Source organism: Muntiacus reevesi, chromosome 1 (genome assembly GCF_963930625.1).
Source record: "Muntiacus reevesi chromosome 1, mMunRee1.1, whole genome shotgun sequence".
In the NCBI taxonomy this organism is placed as follows: domain Eukaryota; kingdom Metazoa; phylum Chordata; class Mammalia; order Artiodactyla; family Cervidae; genus Muntiacus; species Muntiacus reevesi.
In genome coordinates, this window is record NC_089249.1 from 171,642,497 (window position 1) to 171,662,038 (window position 19,542).

Genomic DNA, 19,542 nt, shown 5'->3' on the forward strand with positions numbered 1-19,542 from the left:
CTGGGGTGCTTCTTTATTCAATAAACAAACTGACTGTGACAAAGGCACTGTCCTAGGTACTGGGGACGCAGCAATGACCATGAAACAGAGTGCTTGCTCTCCCAAAGCAAACATTCCAGTAGGAGAGACAGATGATGATGGATAATCCAGTAAGTACACGTCAGGGGGTATCAGGGTGAAAATCAGGACGAGGGCAGCGTGGCAGGTGCTGCCATCAGTCTGACCACAGACTGTCTTTAGGCATTGATAAAAACTGGGAGTGAGCATCGTGCTTACATTCAAGGTCATTGGTTCAGTGGGCACTGGGACTGTCTGAGAAATAAATGTTTTTATGGAAAAATGAATTCTAAGATCTACAAACACATTTCTAGAACATAATCTGTTTTAAGTTGCCAGACTCATTAGAAGCAGTAAAAAAAACACCTAAAATTTTAACAACTTAACAGTAAAGAAACTATCCATTGGGATCAGTTGCTGTTGTTTAGCTGCTAAGTCATGTCTGACTCTCTTACGACCCCATGGACTGTAGCCCACCAGGTTCCCATGTCCATGGGATTCTTCAGGCCAGAATACTGGAGTGGGTTGCCATTTCCTTCTCCAGGGGATCTGCCCGATGGAGGGATTGAACCCATGTCTCCTGCATTGGCAGGAGGATTCTTTACCACTGAGCCCCCAGGGAAGCCTTGCTGTGATCAGACATGTATGTAATTTTGTATGTGTAGAAGGATGTCTTACCCCAAGTTTTCTTCTTTCTGAAGGGGCTCTAAGCAGATCTCAGTTCTCTTTCCTAATTTATATTCCCTGATAACAAATGAAACAAAACAATACTGAATGACATATTAATTTTTTTACAGATTTTTTTAAAAAAACAATTTCAAGTATTCTTAAGTGAAACAGTATACCATATAAGAACACTGAAAATTTAAGAGACTACCATGAAAAATTACACAGCAACAAATTGTACAACCCAGAAGAAATGGTAAATTCCTACAAATATACAACCTACCAAGACTGAATCATGAAGAAACAGAAAATCTGAACAGATCAATTATCAGTAAGGAGATTGAATCAGCAATTAAAAACCTCCTAACAAAAAAGAGTTGAGGGCCAGATGGTTTTACTGATGATAAAAGATTTAATACCAATCCTTCCAAACTCTTCCAAAAAAAAAAAAAAAATAGGAGGGAACACTTCCAAACTCATTCTATGAGACCAGAATTACCCTGATATCAAAACCAGACAATAACATTACAAGAAAAGAATATTAAAGGCCAATGTCCCTGATGAGCACAGCTGCAAAAAATCGCAAAGAAATACTAGCAAATCAAATTCAACAATACATTAAAAGGATCATACACTATGATCATATGGGATTTATGCAAGGGATGCAAAGACGGCTCAACATTCACAAATCAGCTGATGTGACACAAACCACGTTAACAGAATGAAGGACATGATCATCTCAACAGATGAAGAGAAAGCATTTGACAAAATTCAACATTCTTTCACATTAAAAATTCACAACAAACTGGGTATTCAACACCATGAAGGTCTTATTTGACAAGCCCATACCTAGTATCACACTCAGTAGTGAAAAGCTAAAAGCTTTTCCTCTGAGATCAGGAACAGCACAAGGATGCGCTCATAACACTTATGTCCAGCACAGTAGCAGAAGTGCTAGTCAGAGGAATTAGAAAAGAAAAGGAATCCAGATTGGAAAGGAAGAAGTAAAATTGTCTCCGTTTGTGGATGACATGATGATGTTTACAGAAACCTCTAAAGACTCCACCAAAAAAAAAGAAAACTTAAAACAATTAAATGGGGACTTCCCCGGTGGCCTAGTGGATAAGAATCTGCCTGCCAATGCAGGGGACACAGGTTTGACCCTTGGTCTGGGAAGATTCCACACACCTCGGGGCAACTAAGCCTGTGGGCCACAACTACTGAGTCCATGCTCTAGAACCTGTGGTCCACAGGAGAAGAGACCCCACTGAGGAGCCCTTGCACTGCAAGGAAGAAGAGTAGCACCCACTAGCCGCAACTACAGAAAGCCTGTGCAAAAAGCAACAAAAATAAATAAATCAATAGATTTTAAAAAACCGCTAATAAATGAATTCAGTAAGGTCGCAGGACACAAAATCAATATACAAAAATCAGTTGCATTTTATATAATGACAATAAATTATCAGAAACAGAAATTAAGTAAATAATCCCAATTCCAACAGCATCAAAAAAAAAAAAAAAACATAAAATACTTAGGAATAAATTTAACCAAGGAGGTGAAAGACCTGTATACTGAAAACTACCAAGACACTGATGAAAGAAACTGAAGACACAAATAAATGGAGCGATTCCACGGTCATGGATTGGGAGAATATTGTTCAAATGTCTGTACCACCCCCTACCCCCCGCCCAAATCTATAAGTTCAATGCAATCCCTGTCAGAATTTCAACAGCATTTTGCAATTAAAAATAGAAACAGTTCTAAAATTTTTATAAACCCACAAAGACCTCAAACAGCCAAAGCAATCTTTTCCTAAGAAAGAAGAACAAAGCTGAACGCAGCATGCCCCATGATTTCAAACTATACTATAAACCTATAGTTATCAAAACAGTGTAGTACTGGCATAAACAACACACAGATATCAGTGGAACACAAGAGAGAGCCCAGAAATGGACACATGCATATCTGGTCAATTAGTTTATAACATGGAAGCTAAGAACCCACAATGGGGAAGAATCTCTTCAGTAAATGGTGCTGTGGGGGGGACTGGACAGTCTCATACAAAAGAATGAAGCTAGAACCTTATCTTACACCTATGTAGAAATAAAATTTATTAAAAGATTTGAACATAAGACCTGAAATTGTAAAATTTCTAAAAGAAAACCATGGGGTAAAGCTCCTTGATATCAGCTTTGGCATGATTTTTTTTTGGATTTGACACTAAAAGTGAAGGCAATAAAAGCAAAAACAAACAAGTGGGACTACATCAAACTAAAAAGCTTTTGCACAGCAAAGGAAACCATCAACAAGATTAAAAAGTAATCTATGAAGTAGGAGAAAGTATTTGCAAAGCTAAGGGGTTACTATTAAAATTATATTGAGAACTCATACAACTCAATAGCAAAAAGCAAATAATCTGACTAAAACACGGCAGAAGATGTGAACACAAATTTTTTGAAGAAGACAGACATACTAAGAGCCAACAGGTACATGAAAAGGTACTCTACATCACTAATCATCAGGGAAGCACAAAACAAACGCACAATGAGATGCCATCTCACACCTGTCAGAACATTTACCATTGAAAAGACAAGAAAGAATAAGTATCAGTGAGGATGTGGAGGAAAGGGAACCCTTGTTCAGTGCTGGGGGGAATGTAAATTGGCTCAGCCACTATGGAAAAACAGTATGGGGATGCCTCAAAAATTAAAAAAAGAACTATCACATGATCCAGCAATCCCACTGCTAGGTACCTCACCAAAGGAAATGAAAACAGGATTCTGAAGAGATTATCTGCATTCCCAGGTTCATTGCAGCATTATGCGCAGTAGGCAAGACATGGAAAAACCTAGTGTCTTTACTGAAAGAATGGATAAAGGTGTGGTTTACAGGTGTGTGCATACACTCACACACACAAAGGAGTATCATGCAGCCCTAAGAAAGGACATCGGTGGCTTGAGATAACACAGATGGATCCTGAGGGCACTATGCTAAGTGAGGTAGGGTCACTGCTATATGACATTACTTACATGTGGACTCTAAGAACACTGAACTAATAGAAACAGGGATTGGAATAGTGGTTTCCAGGGGCTGGGAAGGGAAAAGGGAAGATGTTGGTCAAACGGTACAGACTTTCAGTTATAAACTATAATCAGCATGCTGTACCTGACATCCCCAGGACGTACTTACAACACTGTATTATATACTTGAAAGTTGCTGATGAGACAGTAGATCTTAAATGTTCTCACCACACAAAAAATGGCGATTATACGATGTGATGGAGGTGTGAGCTAACACTATGGTGGTAAAATCATCCTGCAATATATGTCCGTCAAATCAATACACTTATACAGTGTTAGTGAGTTAAAGTTGCTCAGTCATGTCCGATTCTTTGCAACTCCTTAGACTGTTGCCTGCCAGGTTCCTCTACCCATGGAATTCTTCAGGCAAGAATACTGGAGTGGGTTGCCATTCCCTTCTCCATGGGATCTTCCTAACCCAGGGATTGGACGCGGGTCTCCTGCATTGTAGGCAGATTCTTTACCATCTGAGCCAACAGGGAAGCTTTATACAATGTTATATATCAATTATATCTCAATAGAGCTGGGGGAAAAAACAGTCAAAATTGTGTTGTCTCTGGACCAAAGTAAAAACAGGCAAAACTACACTTTTACTTAATATGAAAAACGGAAGTTGTCTCAGAGTTTGTGATAACAAGCACCGTCCACCTGACAACATGAGTGACCTGAACAGGCTGCTGGGGAGTGTTCACCAAGAAACCTACTTGAGCTGCTGCTGGTGGGCTCGCAAGAGCCGGCCCGGGCGCTTACTTTCCACCGTCCAGGCTCGGAGGAAAGCTGGGGATGGGATGGAAAACTCCAAGGAGGGCAAGGTCATGGCCTAGAAAAGAAACAGACAACTGAAAAGGCATTCTTAAAAACAGCCTGTTCCGGGAAAAAGTGAAGCGCTACATACTGACATCTGAGGGGAGACAGCATCTCAAGTGATGATAATAGCTACCAAAAACCCACAGGAATCTCTCCTAAATGAAATTAATCCTGAGTCACTTTTGTATTCCTCTATGCTGAAATCACCTTGAGAGTTAAGTGACTTTTCTATTTCTGAGCCAAAAGCTCCTTTTTAATGATTATGTTTTAGAAAATGAAACTTTAATTTCTATGTGACTGTTAACTCAAGAGCACAGGCCACTCTGATAAAAGCAAAGACTTGTCTTCAATTTCCATCTGTGCTACTATTATTCAACAGTGTTTGTTCTGCCAAGGAAATGACTTTCTATTTGAAATATTTCAGAATCTCTGGATCCAACTGCTAGGCCCAAACCACTGTACTAATTCCGTAGGGTGGATAACTATTCATATACTTAGGTTGTATTATATGACATGGCCAATATTCATCCATTTTATAATCTAGAAACTAACTTTGTATCTTTTAATCCAATAGAAGAAAAAAAAAGTCGCTTCCTTCTTGTTCTTAAGAGAATAAGATCATTTGCTTTTTTTGAGGAAGGTATTTCAGACAGTGAGGATACACAGAAGTCAATCAATGACTGATACTCAACTTACACGCCCCTACACTTTTTCCTTTAAGAGGAAGAAGGATTGCTCATTTTAGTCCATTCAGAGTTAAGATGCTTCTTAGGCATTTTGTGTTGTATTCAACTGAGTCTTATCCATGTGGACAGAGCACTCTGTCTGTGAATACTAATGTTCAAGAAAACAATACAATATCTAGTTTAACATTCTAACATAAAGCTGAGATTCAGACCTCCTGGGCAACTGACAACACAGCTTTTGCTAACCACATTTAACACATGAATCACAATGGTGCAAAAACAATGTAAATAAAGGAGTAAAGTGAATGCTTTACAAATGTTCCAACAAATGTTTCCCTAAAAAAATCAAAATGAACATAAGCTGCAAGTCACCGAGGAGACAGTGAAATGAAAGCACAGCATGCCTGTCAGAGTGGGAAGAAAGGAAGCCACAGGGGGACTGAAGGAGCCTGGGAGCCCCCTGAGCAGCACGCGTGTGGCCTGTGAGGTACTCACCACTGAACATGGCATATAACACATGCCATATCAGAACAGACTGTAATTGAGGGAAAAGGAAATAGAAGAATATATTAATATCTCACTGGAAGCAGCCAGATCACCACTAGGGTTCGCTGCAGGAGGAAGGCTGACCTGAGACTTCAGCTCCCCCAAGGTGGCATCTTCTGAGATTTCAAGGTCTCCCAAGTACCAGAGGGAAACTTCCGCATGTGCGTCACTGGGAGCACCTGCAAAGGACAGAGTGAGACTTCTGACAAGAGCTTTAGATGCACTTAGCTCATATTTATGAAATACAGGCTGTGCTGGGATACTGCACACAGGCTTAGTACAATTCTATCCAAGCAACTCGGAATCTGCGGGCTTTGAGCCAGCCTCTCAGGACTTCATGGGAGGAAGCGGGGTCTGGTAGATGGGCCGCCAGGGGGCGCGGTGTGGGCACAAGACCGCCTCTTCTGCCAGGATGGGTTTGAGGAATTTCACACTTGCGCTATCACTGAAAGCACCGGGAGCTTTACGTCCTGTTCCGTTAGTGAAGGGGGCTGCTATTCCTATTGCCATGGGGAGCTTGGGAGATAACATATAACAATTCCTTGAAAAAACTGAATACATTGCCATAATAAAGATAATAAAAATAACAGATGGCAAATGAATGTAAAGCCTCCCCCAAAAAAAACCCAAAACACAAAACAGGATGGTATTTTATACTGTTTACATACAAATCACTGTATAAAAATAGGATGGTATTATTATGATGCTATGAATTATGGAACACATAGATTTTGTTGTAATTTAAGTACATTTTAAAAAACACACATTTCTGTTGCCTCTCAGCAGAAGCAGTCATTTTACTTTTCTTTACGACACATTGGCTGCTGTAATTCTGTTGCGTTCTCACCTGGAGTGGAACTGGCTTTCCAGACGCCGCCTTGAGAAAGGGTACAATTTGTCTGTTCCTGGTGATCCTTCCAGTGATGCAGCGGCCCCCGAGGCTGGTACCACCAGATGGGCACCGTCAGGAAACCCTGAGGAATGGAGATTTCGAACTGCTGATACACATAGATTAAGTCAACTTCCACTTCCACAGAGAAACATCTTGATATACAAAGTGTTCCTGAATTTAGTATTTTTCCTTAAGATGTATGTATTAACCGCCATACATTATCATTTACCACTTTTACAATCAAAAGTTTAAAATAACAAAAATCAGTATTTAGGATGAATGGGCCTAATGTTCTATAGATTAGGAGCTACGATAAGTGAAAAGTATAAACAAACTAACAAAACATTTGACAGAACAAACTATAAAAATATTTTCAGGCATTGGAAGAGCACCGTAGCACAATGCACCAGTTACATGGAGTTTTTACTTTATAAAATTTTCTAAAGGAACTTTCTACAGAGAAGCAACAATCTATTGATCTAAGGTACATTCCTATATAACAACTACATGAAATAAACTCATCTCCTAAGACACATTCTGTAATTTCAGTTTGACTAACTTAACTGGTTCTTTCCCAACCCTTTTTTGAGTTAGTAAAGAACTTGAATAGATTAACTATGCTACAGTGGTCAATTTCCAACAATAGAAGATGAGAATGTGGGGAAAAAAACATGTATTTTTATATGCATATTTTTCAAGAAATGCATGCTAAAATAAGAATATTTTTCTGCTTATCAAATTGGTGAAAATTAATAAATACTCAACTTCCACACAATAAATAAATCAGAGCAAAAAACTACATTTTTTCATTCAATTCAAACCTAAACTCTTATAAATTGGTGCCAGGAGTATAAACTGCTGCCAAGTTTCTGGAGAGTAATTTGGTGCTGTCAAAATTTAAAACACCCAAGCCCTCTGACCCAGCCATTCTATGGTTGGGATTTTATCTTCTGATATACCGGCCCATGCATATTGAGATATTCACTGCAAATTGTTTATGGCAGCAAAAACCACGAACCAACTTCAAGGTCCCTTTTTAGAAGATTGGTACATTACGGCAGGCCATAACTTTTGACAAATTTCAGTTCCAGGAATTTATCCTATGGATACAAATGTGCAAAATGGCAAACAGAGAGTATTTTTGGCAGTGTTATTTGTATCAACAAAAGACTGGAAACAACCTAAATGTACTGGTTAAATAAATCATGGGAACCTCCATACATATTAAATAGAATGAGATAACTTTTTGTGTATGGATACAGCATATATATGGGGATAAACCATTAATGAAGAAAGCTAGGTGCAGAATACAGTGTCAAGCTTATAATCTTTTCTGTAAATAAAAATATGTATATACGCATGAATGTGTACATGCATGCTCCATATATACACACGTGTGTACTGAAGCACGCACTTCTGGAAGGATACAGGGGAAGCTGGCTGCCTATGGAGGGAGGACATACACCAAGGGGATGGGTGACCTCTTTTTCCTGGCCTAGCTTTTTATATCCTTTATATTCAAAAATTAAAGAGCGCAGTATAAAATACAACCAAATTCTTTGAAGTCATGAAAAAAAAGAAGGTAGGTTTCTCTGTGCTGATGTGAAGAGATCCTCAAGACATACTAAATGAACAAAAACAAAAAACACAAGGAATAAAACAGTGCATAGAGTATGATCCCCTTTATGGAAACTTTGAAAAGGCTATGCACATATTCACATTCAACATACAAACAGGTGTAATTTTTTTCTTGGAAATATAAAAAAGGAAAAATAATTGGGCTCTTTCTGGAGAGAAAGATATAAGAGAAACTTCTGTTAATCATTCTATAGGCTTCTACGTTGTCTGAATTTTCTAATCATAAGAAAATGATTATCTGAGTGCTAGAATTTGGGGTAATTTTCTAATTTTCCTCTTTACATGTGTCCACATGAATAAAAACAACAACTACTAAATAATGGCTTTTCTGAGTGGTAACATGCAGTGTCTACAGCAGAGGCGTGGCACAAGCCCCCTCACAGACCCACACTAGAACTGCAAACATTGCTCAACTCTTTGGGAAAATGATTTGGCTTGTTAATTCCATCTTTAGAACTATCTTAAGAAGGATTTATATTTACTACTACTTATAAGAACAAAGAGTTTAAAACAAACTGAACTCCAAACAACAGGGATATAAACGGATTAAATTGTGCTAAGTAATACACAGGATATAATGACTGTTTTTAGATTTTATGGTCAGGTTAAAAAACTAAATACAAAAAATAGGAAATAAAACTGTACATACAATTGATGGAAGGATATATATAAAGATGTAAAGTATGGTAGCTGTCTGGTAGAATTTGGGGTAAGTACTCTATACTCGTTATGATTATTATTTCCCCATTTTCACACGATGAGAACATATAATCTTTGCAATCACAACACAGAAACTGCTATTTACAAAACGTCTACTCGGGAGCAAAGTCTTACCAGAGGAGGAAGTTTTCCTTCAATTAAAAGCAAAGTATCTCCAGAACAGATCATAAGCTCTTTCAGCTTTGCATCCTAGAAACACAGAAAGTGAGTCTTTTTTGTCACTTATGACTTCCGGAAGGAATAAAGAGACCATTCAATCTTTAAAAAAAAACAGAACACTGATGCCTCTATTACCCTTTCAAGAAATAAGCAGATGAATAATGAAGCAGATATTGAGACATGGAAATAAACTAAGACTATAAAATAGTACATGATTATGTATTAAAACTGTATAATTAAGAACTTTAAAAGATTAAAGGAAGGAAGATGGATGAGACGAAAAATGGGAGACTAATTTACAAAGATAAAATTTTAGTTAAGCTTAAAAGATGGGCTGGATTTGGAAAAGTCAGAGGAAACAAGAAGGAATTTCTCAAGGAAAGAAGAACACGGTAGGACTTCCTTGGTGGTTCAGTGGTAAAGAATCCATCTGCTAATGCAGAAGACACAGGTTTGATCCCTGATCCAGGAAGATCCCACATGCCACAAAGCAACTAAGCCCGTGAACCACAGCTATTGACCCCGTGCTCAGAGCCCAGGGGCTGCAACTACTGAGCCCATGCACCCTAGAGTCCGTGCTCCAACGAAAGAGGCCACTGCAAAGAGAAGCCGGGCACCAAAACAAAAGCCTCCTCTTAATGCAACAAGCGAAAGCCTGCACGGCAACGAAGACCCGGCACAGCCAAAAAGCAAACGAATACAATTATCACAAAAGAAGGACATGGCAAAGTCAAGGTTAAGTCAAGGGTCGGTATGATTTGTATATATGATTTATATCAAGGGGAAGAGCTAAGAGACTAGATTAATTAGAGTGGGAGGTATCTGTTGGAGAGTAACAGGAAAGAAACCTGGGTGGGAAAGGGGCCACAGGTCAAAGGGGTGTGGAACAGAAAAAAAGGAGTTTTCAGTTGCTTTTAAAAAGCCACTCAAGATTTCTGTGAAGAGGATTTTTAAAGATCACCCTAAGCTGTCAGACCTATTACATACTGATAAGAAGTGGGAACACTTGGGCTTAGGGATGTCAGCTGTAGGCAAGAGGCAAAAAAACCCAAAATGAAAGAAAAGACCAAAAACCAGGGTTTGAACCAGGAGGCCAGCAATGGAATCGGTTGAGAAGGAGTGGAAAGACTGACAGTTCTCTGAAGGCCAGGATCAAATATGACCCACGTCAGATAAGGAGGGTAAGCCACATGTGGGGATGGAAAAGGTTAGGGTGAGAAAGACTAACAGCAAATCTGTGAAGTGGAGCCAGTTCTAAGGGTGATGAGTTTGCTCTTAGAGGAACTGTTTGATACTGGTTTGAGAATTAGTAAGAGAAGAAAATGAGGCAAACATTTGACTAGATAAACTCTTCTGATGTCCAAACTTTATGTCCTGACAATTCTTTGAGGTCCACTTCTTACTCTAGGCTGTCAAATTCCTGGCCAGGACTCACAGGGGCCTCTTTATTGGCTGTTACACAGCAGAGACCTTTCCCTGGAAGGCCCTGCTTTAAATCAGCCTCCGCTGATGTTTAATGTCAGAGCCTCAATGAACAGAGAGTGGGCACATAAAGACTGGGGAAAAGGGCACTGAGCACAACCATCTGAGGCCACAGATTTGGCCTGTGAGGGCTGATGCACCTTGGAGCAGCAACAAGGAGATTAACCAACATGAAAAGATATTCAGCATCACTAATTATTAGAGAAATGTAAATCAAAACTACAATGGGGAATCCCCTCACACCAGTCAGAGGGGCCATCAAAAATGTCTACAAATAATAAATGCTGGAGAGGGTGTGGAGAAAAGGGAACCCTCCTAAACTGTTGGTGGGAATGTAAACTGGTGCAGTCACTATGGAGAACAGTATGGAGGGTCCTCAAAAAACTAAAAACAAGAGTTACCATAAATCAAGCAAAAAAAAAAAAAAGAAAAGAGTTACCACATAATCCAGCAATTCCACTCCTGGGCATATATCCAGAGAAAACTCTAATCTGAAAAGATACATGCACCCCAATGTCCACAATGGCATTATTTACAAAAGCCAAGACATGGAAGCCACCTAAATGTCCACTGACAGATGAACAGATAAGGAAGATGTGGTACACACACACACAATAGAATATTACTCAGTCCGAAAAATAAGAATGAAAGAATGCCATTTGCAGCAACATGGATGGATTTAAGAGATTATCATACTAAGTTAAGTAAGGTAAAAAGACAAATATACATTGCTTACATGTAGAACCTAAAAAATGGCACAAATGAACTTATTTACAAAACAGAATAGAGTCACATACAAAGAAAGCAAATTTATGTTTACCAAAGAGGAAAGTGGAGGAGGGATAAATTAGGAGGTTGGGATTAACATATATACATTACTATGCATAAAATATATAACCAACAAGGACCTACTCAAGGGAACTATACTCAGTATCTTATGATAACCTATAACAGAAAAGAGGGCTGCCCAGGTGGTGCCAGTGGTAAAGAACCCGCCTGCCAATGCAGGAGACATAAGAGACACGGATTCGATCTCTAGGTCAGAAGATCCCCTGGAGGAGAGCATGGCAGCCCACTCCAGTAAATGAAAAAGAATCTGAAATAGAATATATATATATATATACACACACACACACACATATATATATATATATATTTAACTGAATCACTGTGTTGTACACCCAAAACTAACACTCTAAACCAACTATACTTCTATAAAAATTAAAAACAAGAGGAAGAAGAGTAATCAGACTCCAACCATCCTATAATAACTTTGCTCCTACATCTTATCCTCAGTGTCTGCAGGGATTTAGAGATGCAGCTTGAAGCAGAGTCTAAGTGACTGGCTGGTAAGATGAATTCTGCCATCATCAACTTACAAAGAAACTCTGAGGTTAAAACATTCAGGTTTCAAAATTTAGAGTATATCTTCAAATTTTTCACTGGCTCAAATATCCTTTGTTTTCTGTAGTTCTCTGCCTCTCAATGAAGAACTACTACTAGACACATATTCTCTTAGCAAAAGAGGACTCAATATATATATGTTAGATATGTTCCCACTTAGCTGAAACTTTTCCTTTGACTCTGAAAAAATTGCAGTGAGAAGAAATGAAAGTAGATCTACATATGGATTCTTGTATCCTAAAAAAAGTAGGCTTTCTTTAGAATTTATTCACATGAGTAGGGTGTTATCCTTAGGAAAACACAAAACAAACACAATCACTTTACAAATGAAATGTATAGAAACAATCTTACTTCTTCACATAAAGGCTCCCCAGCTTCAAAGCACCAATTCATTTTTCGTAAATGCCATGTGTCTCCTAAGAAGGAATCAAATCAGGATGGAAAAAGTCAGAATAATATGGTTTACGAGTTTGCCAGGAATGACCCTTCTGGATAAATATCAAATGGAATATAATCTAATAATTATTAACTAATTTTAAAAGTAAATAATCTCTTCAGAGCATGAAAAAAATTAACTTGCTGCCCCAAATTGGTGAATCTTCTGTCCATCCCACCAAGTAGTATACCTGCAGATACAAACACTTGGCACTAGAGTGCAGCGTCTATTTATACCTTTACTATTTACATGTACATATGCACGCCTCTATCACACGCTGAGCAGAAACAGATGTACACACAAGCATAGAATCCCTTTTAAAATCACAAAGTTGTCTTGGATGTAAATACATGCTAACGTTACTCAGCAACTGGTAACATGTACAACAAAACTGTTCCTGTCCAACTGGCAGTAAATCTAACAAAAAATAGTGTTCAGTACAGCAGTTTAACGAATTGGGTATAAAAGAACATTTACAAATGTTAATGAGATTTCAGTTTTTCAGCATGTTTATTACACTGACAAAACCGGAAGAGAAGTTTTTCTTTTGAGGAGAGGGAGCTGAGTAAAAGTTGAAAATCTTGGTTACAAAAAAATTAGCAATGTTTTGTAACAGTCACCTCCCCCACTCACCAAAAGAAGCTCCAGACCAGGAAATAAACATAGATCTCATATTTATCCTGCACAGGCCACAGGTTTTGAATCCCCCTCTTGTGGCTCAGATGGTAAAGAATCTGCCTGCAATGTGGGAGACCTGCTTCGATCCCTGGGTTGGGAAGGTCTCCTGGAGAAGGGGATGGCAACCCACTCCAGTACTCTTGCCTGGAAAATTCCATGAACAGAGGAGCCTGGTGGGCTACAGTCCATGGGGTCGCAGAGAGTTGGACACGCCTGAGCGACTAACACTCTCACTGTAGACCCTCTTTTGTCATTATTTCTGGTCTTAAATGCCGCACAGGCGTGTCGCTTCACTGGTGTCCGACTCTGTGCGATCCTGTGAACTGCAGCCGGCCAGGCTCCTTTGTCCATGGGATTCTCCATGCAAAAATACTGGAGTGGGCTGCCATGCTCTCCTCCAGGACATCTTCCCAACCCAGGGATTGAACCTGTGTCTCTCAGTCTACCTGCATTAGCAGGCAGATTCTTCACCACTAGCGCCAACTGGGAAGTCTCTTTAAATGCAGTAAGTTGTATCGATATTTACCTTAATCTAAGTAAGTTTAAAAAAACAATACCAGTAAATTAAGAGTGAACACCATTACGTCACAGCACAGCATGGCAGAAAGAAATCAAGAGTTGTGAAATCAGAGCGATCTAGCTACTTGTGGTATAACTTAGGGTGAGCTGTTTAGCCATTCTCTGCATCTGAGAAATGGGAACATGTGAGGATCCCTGCTGGGAGGACTAGTGTGGAGATGAAACAAGACACCACAAGAAGCTCCTAGAAGAGTGCCCTGAGCCTGAGCAAGCAAATGTCCATGCCAGGTGATGGAGCCCCAGGCTTCCACTCTGGTGCAGAGAATGGCAAGCACTCAGTCTACTGAAACCGCTTGATGCCTCCTCAAGCTCGCTCACATGGCTCCATGTGGGTAGCCACTTCAGGATATCCTGGGTTTATTTTTTTCATTCATATTACATTCCCTAATCTATACATAGAAATACTGGCATCAAACACAACATACTGAAGTGCTGAATTAAGGAGGTTAAAAAAAATCAGTAAAAGATCTAGGAAATTCCAGAGACAAGCTTAGGTATCATCATAGTCCGTAACCCACCTGTGAGGCCACATTTGTCCAGCATTATCTTCAGACACTGTTAAGAAAAAAAAAAAATTAAAAAAAGAAAAAAAATTATGTTCATTAGTAGTTCTGTTTCTGAGTTACAGTATGAGAAACACCTTTCTTTTGACCCTGGAACTATCTGATTATATTTAACAACTCTCAAATAGATAAAGACATACATGGTTAACTGGTTAGGTAAGCACTCCTTAAGAGCTAAGGAGGTGCCAACTCAGCAGGAAAAAAAAAAGCTTCCGGGGTTCACAACCAGAACCTCCAAGTTCATCCACTTCCAGGTCTGCAGTATGATTTTCTTCTTATGAGGACTAACAGTGTATTTCTGATCACATATGATTAATTAGGTTGCTTTCACCATGACTTCCCAGGTAAGGAACCCAACTGCCAAGGCAGGAGACCTACAAGACATGGGTTCCATCCCTGAGCTGGGAAGATCCCCTCATGGAGGAAGTGGCAACCCACTCCAGTATTCTTGCCTGGAAAATTCCATGGGCAGAGAAGCCTGGCATGCTACAGTTCACAGGACTGCAAAGAGGCAGACATGACTGAAGTGACTTAGCATGCACAGATAAGTAAACTCTGAGTCCCATAAAAGGAGATTAGCTTTTATTTATCCAAGAAGCAACTGATCATACACCAACTCACAAGGAGAAAACTGTGCACGCTGTGAGCTCACAGCACAATTCAGTGAACGAGACACGATGAACAGACATTTGAGCAAAACAATAGTCATTAAAAACTCCCAACTTCTTGAGGTGAAAGATATTCTTAAATAAATTTAGGGCAAAGGAGTAAGTAAAATTTGATTTATGCTATAACCAAGCAGAAGGGAGAGGACTAGGGATGATGACTGCTGCCCTGCTTGGATTAGAGAAAAATGACAAACAATCCAGACAGCCCTGGATTAACAGGGGAGTGTTTACATAAACTAGGAAAGGTCTTAAAACAATTAAAGGATAAAAGAGATTTATATTTACTGGCCTTAAAAGATCTTTAAAATATTTTAAGTGAAACAAAGCTCTAGGATCCCATTTATGATTTTAAAAGAAACCAAGTCAAGCTCTTATTTCAGTAGGTACATATATACTACACATTGGTACACACGGCAAAGGTATAGGAGGATACACTATGATGTGGGTAGGATTACATCATCCAACGACAAAAGTGACTTCTGAGGAAAGGACAAGAACAGGGTGGTAACTAAGGAAGTTAGTCACCCATGAAGTTTGAAAAATAAGATTAAATCCACGATTACTTGTATGATTAAAGATAAAAGCACTATAGAATTAAAGATTGTTTAGAAAACGATGATGGGAGCAACGTATTGAAACAGAGAACAGGGCCAAAGAAAACTGGGTTCAAAGAAAACTGCAGTCTCAAAGGCCTCTCTTATTTAAGAAGAATGAGCAATTGAGCATTTAACTTTACTGTGTTTCAGGCAGTGGAAACTACCAGTGTAAAGACTTGTCTGAAAAACAGCACAGAGACCAACTTGGCTAGATAGAGCAAGTGAGCAATAGTTATAACGTCACTCAGGGGCTCTGCTCTCACTCCAAGTGAGATGGGAAAGCAGAGGAGGGCTGTGTGTAGAGGACTGACTGATCTTAACTTTAAAGGATTGCTCTATTTCTTTGTAAGAATGTACCATGGGAGGTGCCAGGTTAGAAGCCACGAGGTCAGTTAGGAAGCTGCTGGAATAATCCAGATGAGGGGTGAAGGCAGTGAAAGCAGTGAGGGAACGAGATGTGGTCAGATCCCAGATAAATTCTAATGATAGAACCAAAAGGATTTCTTGAAAAACTGATAATGAAGAAAGAAAGAAAAGAATCAAAGACGATTTCAAAGGTTTTGGCCTAAGCAAGTGGAAAATGGCCACCGTAACGGAAAAAGAAAATGTGAGTAAAGTGCGTTTGAGAGAGGTCAGGAGCTCCACTGTGGGTGTGCTATCATTTGGGATGACAATCAGACAGCCAAGGAGTAGCTGGATATATGAGTATGGCAGCTATGAACTGAGCATGAGGTGCTCACAAGGCAAAGAGAAAAGGAAACAGACGGAGAAGGGGAGACCTGAAAAATGGGAGGAAAACCTACAGAGCTGCAGTCTTCTAAAGGCAAATGACAAATGTCATCAAATATGTCACCGCTGCTGAAGGAGCAAGTAAGCAGAAGACTGGGACCTCTCACTAGACACAGTGCCATGGCAGCCTCTGACAGCCTTGACACAGCAGTTTCAGCTCTGGGGAGGGAAGTGGGCAGGCACGGGGAAGAAGTCTACCTACAATGGTTTCAGGACAAAAGACAGACATACACATTCTTCAAAATGAAAAAACACTGAAGTTACCCAAGGCCACACCCCAGGCACAAAGGACTAACCATCTTTTCCTCTGAGGAGCTGCTGCCTTTCTACCAATGATATCTCCAGTCCCTCCTTCACACTTCCAACTTAGGAACATAAACAAGATACTGAATTGCCCCCAACTCTTGATAGCATCCAATCCACAATTAGCCCTTATCCCTCCTTACAATCATTTAGCACAAGTTCAAACCCTGTCAGGGAGATCATTCGGATGAGAGGTGAAAGGGGGTGCCAGCAGTGCATGGAGGGGTGTCAGGGACACTCTACTGTCTGATTCCTGTGATATGAATCTCATGCTCGCAGTTAAGTCAGTAATAAAACTTTTAAAAAAGCTAACTGCCCCCAACAAAAAAACTCATTAAAGTTAACAGGCAAATGAAAAACTGGGAAAATATTTACAGCATAGAGCAAAGGGTAAAGAATATATATTTATTAAAAATATGTTTAATCACAGAAAATTTCAAACTTATGAGAGGGTTATAAAATGAACCCTCAAGTACCCATCTCCAGCCTCGGTTCCTGCTGTGGCCTGTGTTGTTTGTCCATACCCCCACCCATCTCCCCTGTCTAGCTCCCCAGATTTTTTTTTGACGCACATGTCAGGTATCACTTCATTTCATTTATTGATATTCACTACTCATCTCTAAAAGATGAAGATTCTTTAAAAAACCATAATTGGTAAATAATTATGATACAGAATTCCTAAATAACGAATATCCTGTCAATGTTCAAATTCCCCTAATTTCTGTTAACTGTTACTAAAGTTCTTGTGGTTTGAATCAAGGTCCATATGAATTCTATACATTGTGCCTGCCTGCTATTTCTCCTAATCTCCTTTAACTGTAGGCTGCCTCACCCTGCAACTGACTTCTTGAAGAAGAGTTTTCCACTTGAGAACTGTGCTGACTGCTGGCCTGAGGCGCATTTAACTGGTCCCTCTGTCCCCTGAACTTCTTACAAACTGGTACGCAGACCTTGATCGGACTTAGGTCCGGTTTTATGTTTTGGCAAGAAGAGCACAGGTATTGCTTTGAATCTCTAAATGTCTGGGTGTTGCTCTTCTAGGGCTCTTAGCAGTTTTTCAGGATCATGGCTTAGATCCAGTAATTCATTAGGACTTGAAAAACAGTGATAGTTTAAAATTTCTTCTTCATTTTATTAGCTGGGATATGTCTATTTAAAAAAATCTTCTCATTATGTATTTGGTTATTGTGAGGTAAAGTTTGCAAAAGAAAAACAGGATAAATATTTGATTCTTTCCTTTATGGTTCCCTGGCATTTACTACAGTAAGCAATGAACAGCGTATTTTTAAAGATCATTATGAACTCATGGATTGTATGTATGTGTGAATCAGATTTCATTATTATTCCCACTGAGGTTCTAAGGCTTATCTTCAGGTTGGCTCCTGACTCTCTGCTAACCTCAGAAGTCTCTGCTAGCCTCACTGCTTCTGTTGTGGCAAGATGTTCCAGGTTCCTCACACACTTTCCTGACCTAGCAAGAGAACAAGTCATTACTCCAAGAAGTCCTAGTTCCTTCCTGGAAATGGTATTCGGCAACCACAGTCTGGGTGCTGGGGTGCCTGCTACTACGAGGTTGTTCATTGTTTCTATAAGCTGTTTCAGGGGACAGAGAAAAATAATTTTTTAAAGAAAAAATCCATCAGGTTCATTCTGACTCTTCTAATTAAAATTCAGGAGTACAGGCTTTATCTATAACCACATTGATGTTATCTGTCTTTTTTCCAATACTGAAAGTGACTGTTCTCAGTGATACCAACGTAACTGTTTGCTTTATAACACACACACATTCATACCTCTTTGTGTCAGATGATGTGTGTATACATAACGCAAAATCACCAGAAGGAAATATACCAAAATGTGAATATTAATGGGATAAGAGATAATGAGGAGTTCTAATTTTTTTCTTTTAATTCATTTTTATACATCCCAAATTTCTACAATAAATATGTATTATCAGTAGTCAGAAAAGAAAAAAGAATAATCTCATTTTTAAAACCATGGTTGACTCATCAACTTTCAAGACACCCAAAGTACTCCTTTAGTGAGCATATAGAATTTTTTAAAGGATATTACGTAAACCCTAGCCTTAGGATCTCAAAACCCTAATACAGGTTACCACTGCTCCCCACCCCAAACACCCACAGACCCTGGCTCCGAAAGTAAAATGACTTACATTCCTCACAGATACGGTTTCCTCTACTATAATCTCCATCTCTGTCCCAGGGTGAACATCACTCCCCAAAGCAAAAAACAGGAACAGCTAAGATCGAAACAGAGGTATAAACACAATTTAACTTGAATTTTAAAATTCTATAAATATATAATTTATTTCCAAAAGAGAAAATCCAAAGATCATAAAACTTTAATAAAAATCTCAAATTATGTAAAAACAAGTCTTATGTTGAGTAAAGCTATAATTTAGACAATAATCTTGACTACCTAGAAAAGTAAGATACTTCATCACCAATGTTTTTACTCCTAATAAACATCTCTCACAGATATTTATTCTACTATGATCTTCATCTCTTTCTCAGTCATTCCCCAAGGAGATTTGCAATTACTGTACACTGAGGGCATTAACTGTATTTTTTTCTGAGCCCTTAGTTTGTGATCTTATTTTCTGTCCAGAGGTCCCATATACTTCAACTCCCAGAAACCCAAAGAAAAAAATGTAAACCTGATCTCCTGTCTGTTCAGTTTCTTATAGCCTTATTTTTCCTTTCTAATGCAACTTCACCTGTCATGTTTCTCATTCCCTGAGCTTGTCATATACTACTATTTGCTAGAGTTTG

The 19,542-nt window shown here is 39.1% G+C and overlaps 1 protein-coding gene across 11 annotated transcripts in view; it reads right to left on the reverse strand.

Moving 5' to 3' along the window:
- The window catches only part of USP40 (ubiquitin specific peptidase 40), an 80,570-nt gene that overhangs the window by 8,908 nt on the left and 52,120 nt on the right, over nucleotides 1-19,542 (reverse strand). For 6 of the 11 annotated variants that reach the window (XR_010660511.1, XM_065916965.1, XM_065916930.1 and 3 more), the window contains 8 exons: nucleotides 18,924-19,010; nucleotides 14,350-14,386; nucleotides 12,490-12,554; nucleotides 9,208-9,282; nucleotides 6,691-6,817; nucleotides 5,928-6,022; nucleotides 4,509-4,624; nucleotides 736-801 (listed from right to left, as the gene is read on the reverse strand). Coding sequence is in view for 9 of the 11 variants with exons in the window: in XM_065916965.1 (XP_065773037.1) it covers nucleotides 736-801; nucleotides 4,509-4,624; nucleotides 5,928-6,022; nucleotides 6,691-6,817; nucleotides 9,208-9,282; nucleotides 12,490-12,554; nucleotides 14,350-14,386; nucleotides 18,924-19,010 (668 nt within the window). In the remaining 2 variants the exon portion in view is untranslated. Of the gene's footprint in view, nucleotides 1-735; nucleotides 802-4,508; nucleotides 4,625-5,878; nucleotides 6,023-6,690; nucleotides 6,818-9,207; nucleotides 9,283-12,489; nucleotides 12,555-14,349; nucleotides 14,387-18,923; nucleotides 19,011-19,542 lie in introns of all 11 variants that reach the window. The other 5 variants (XM_065916935.1, XM_065916956.1, XR_010660514.1 and 2 more) reach the window with 4 other exon arrangements.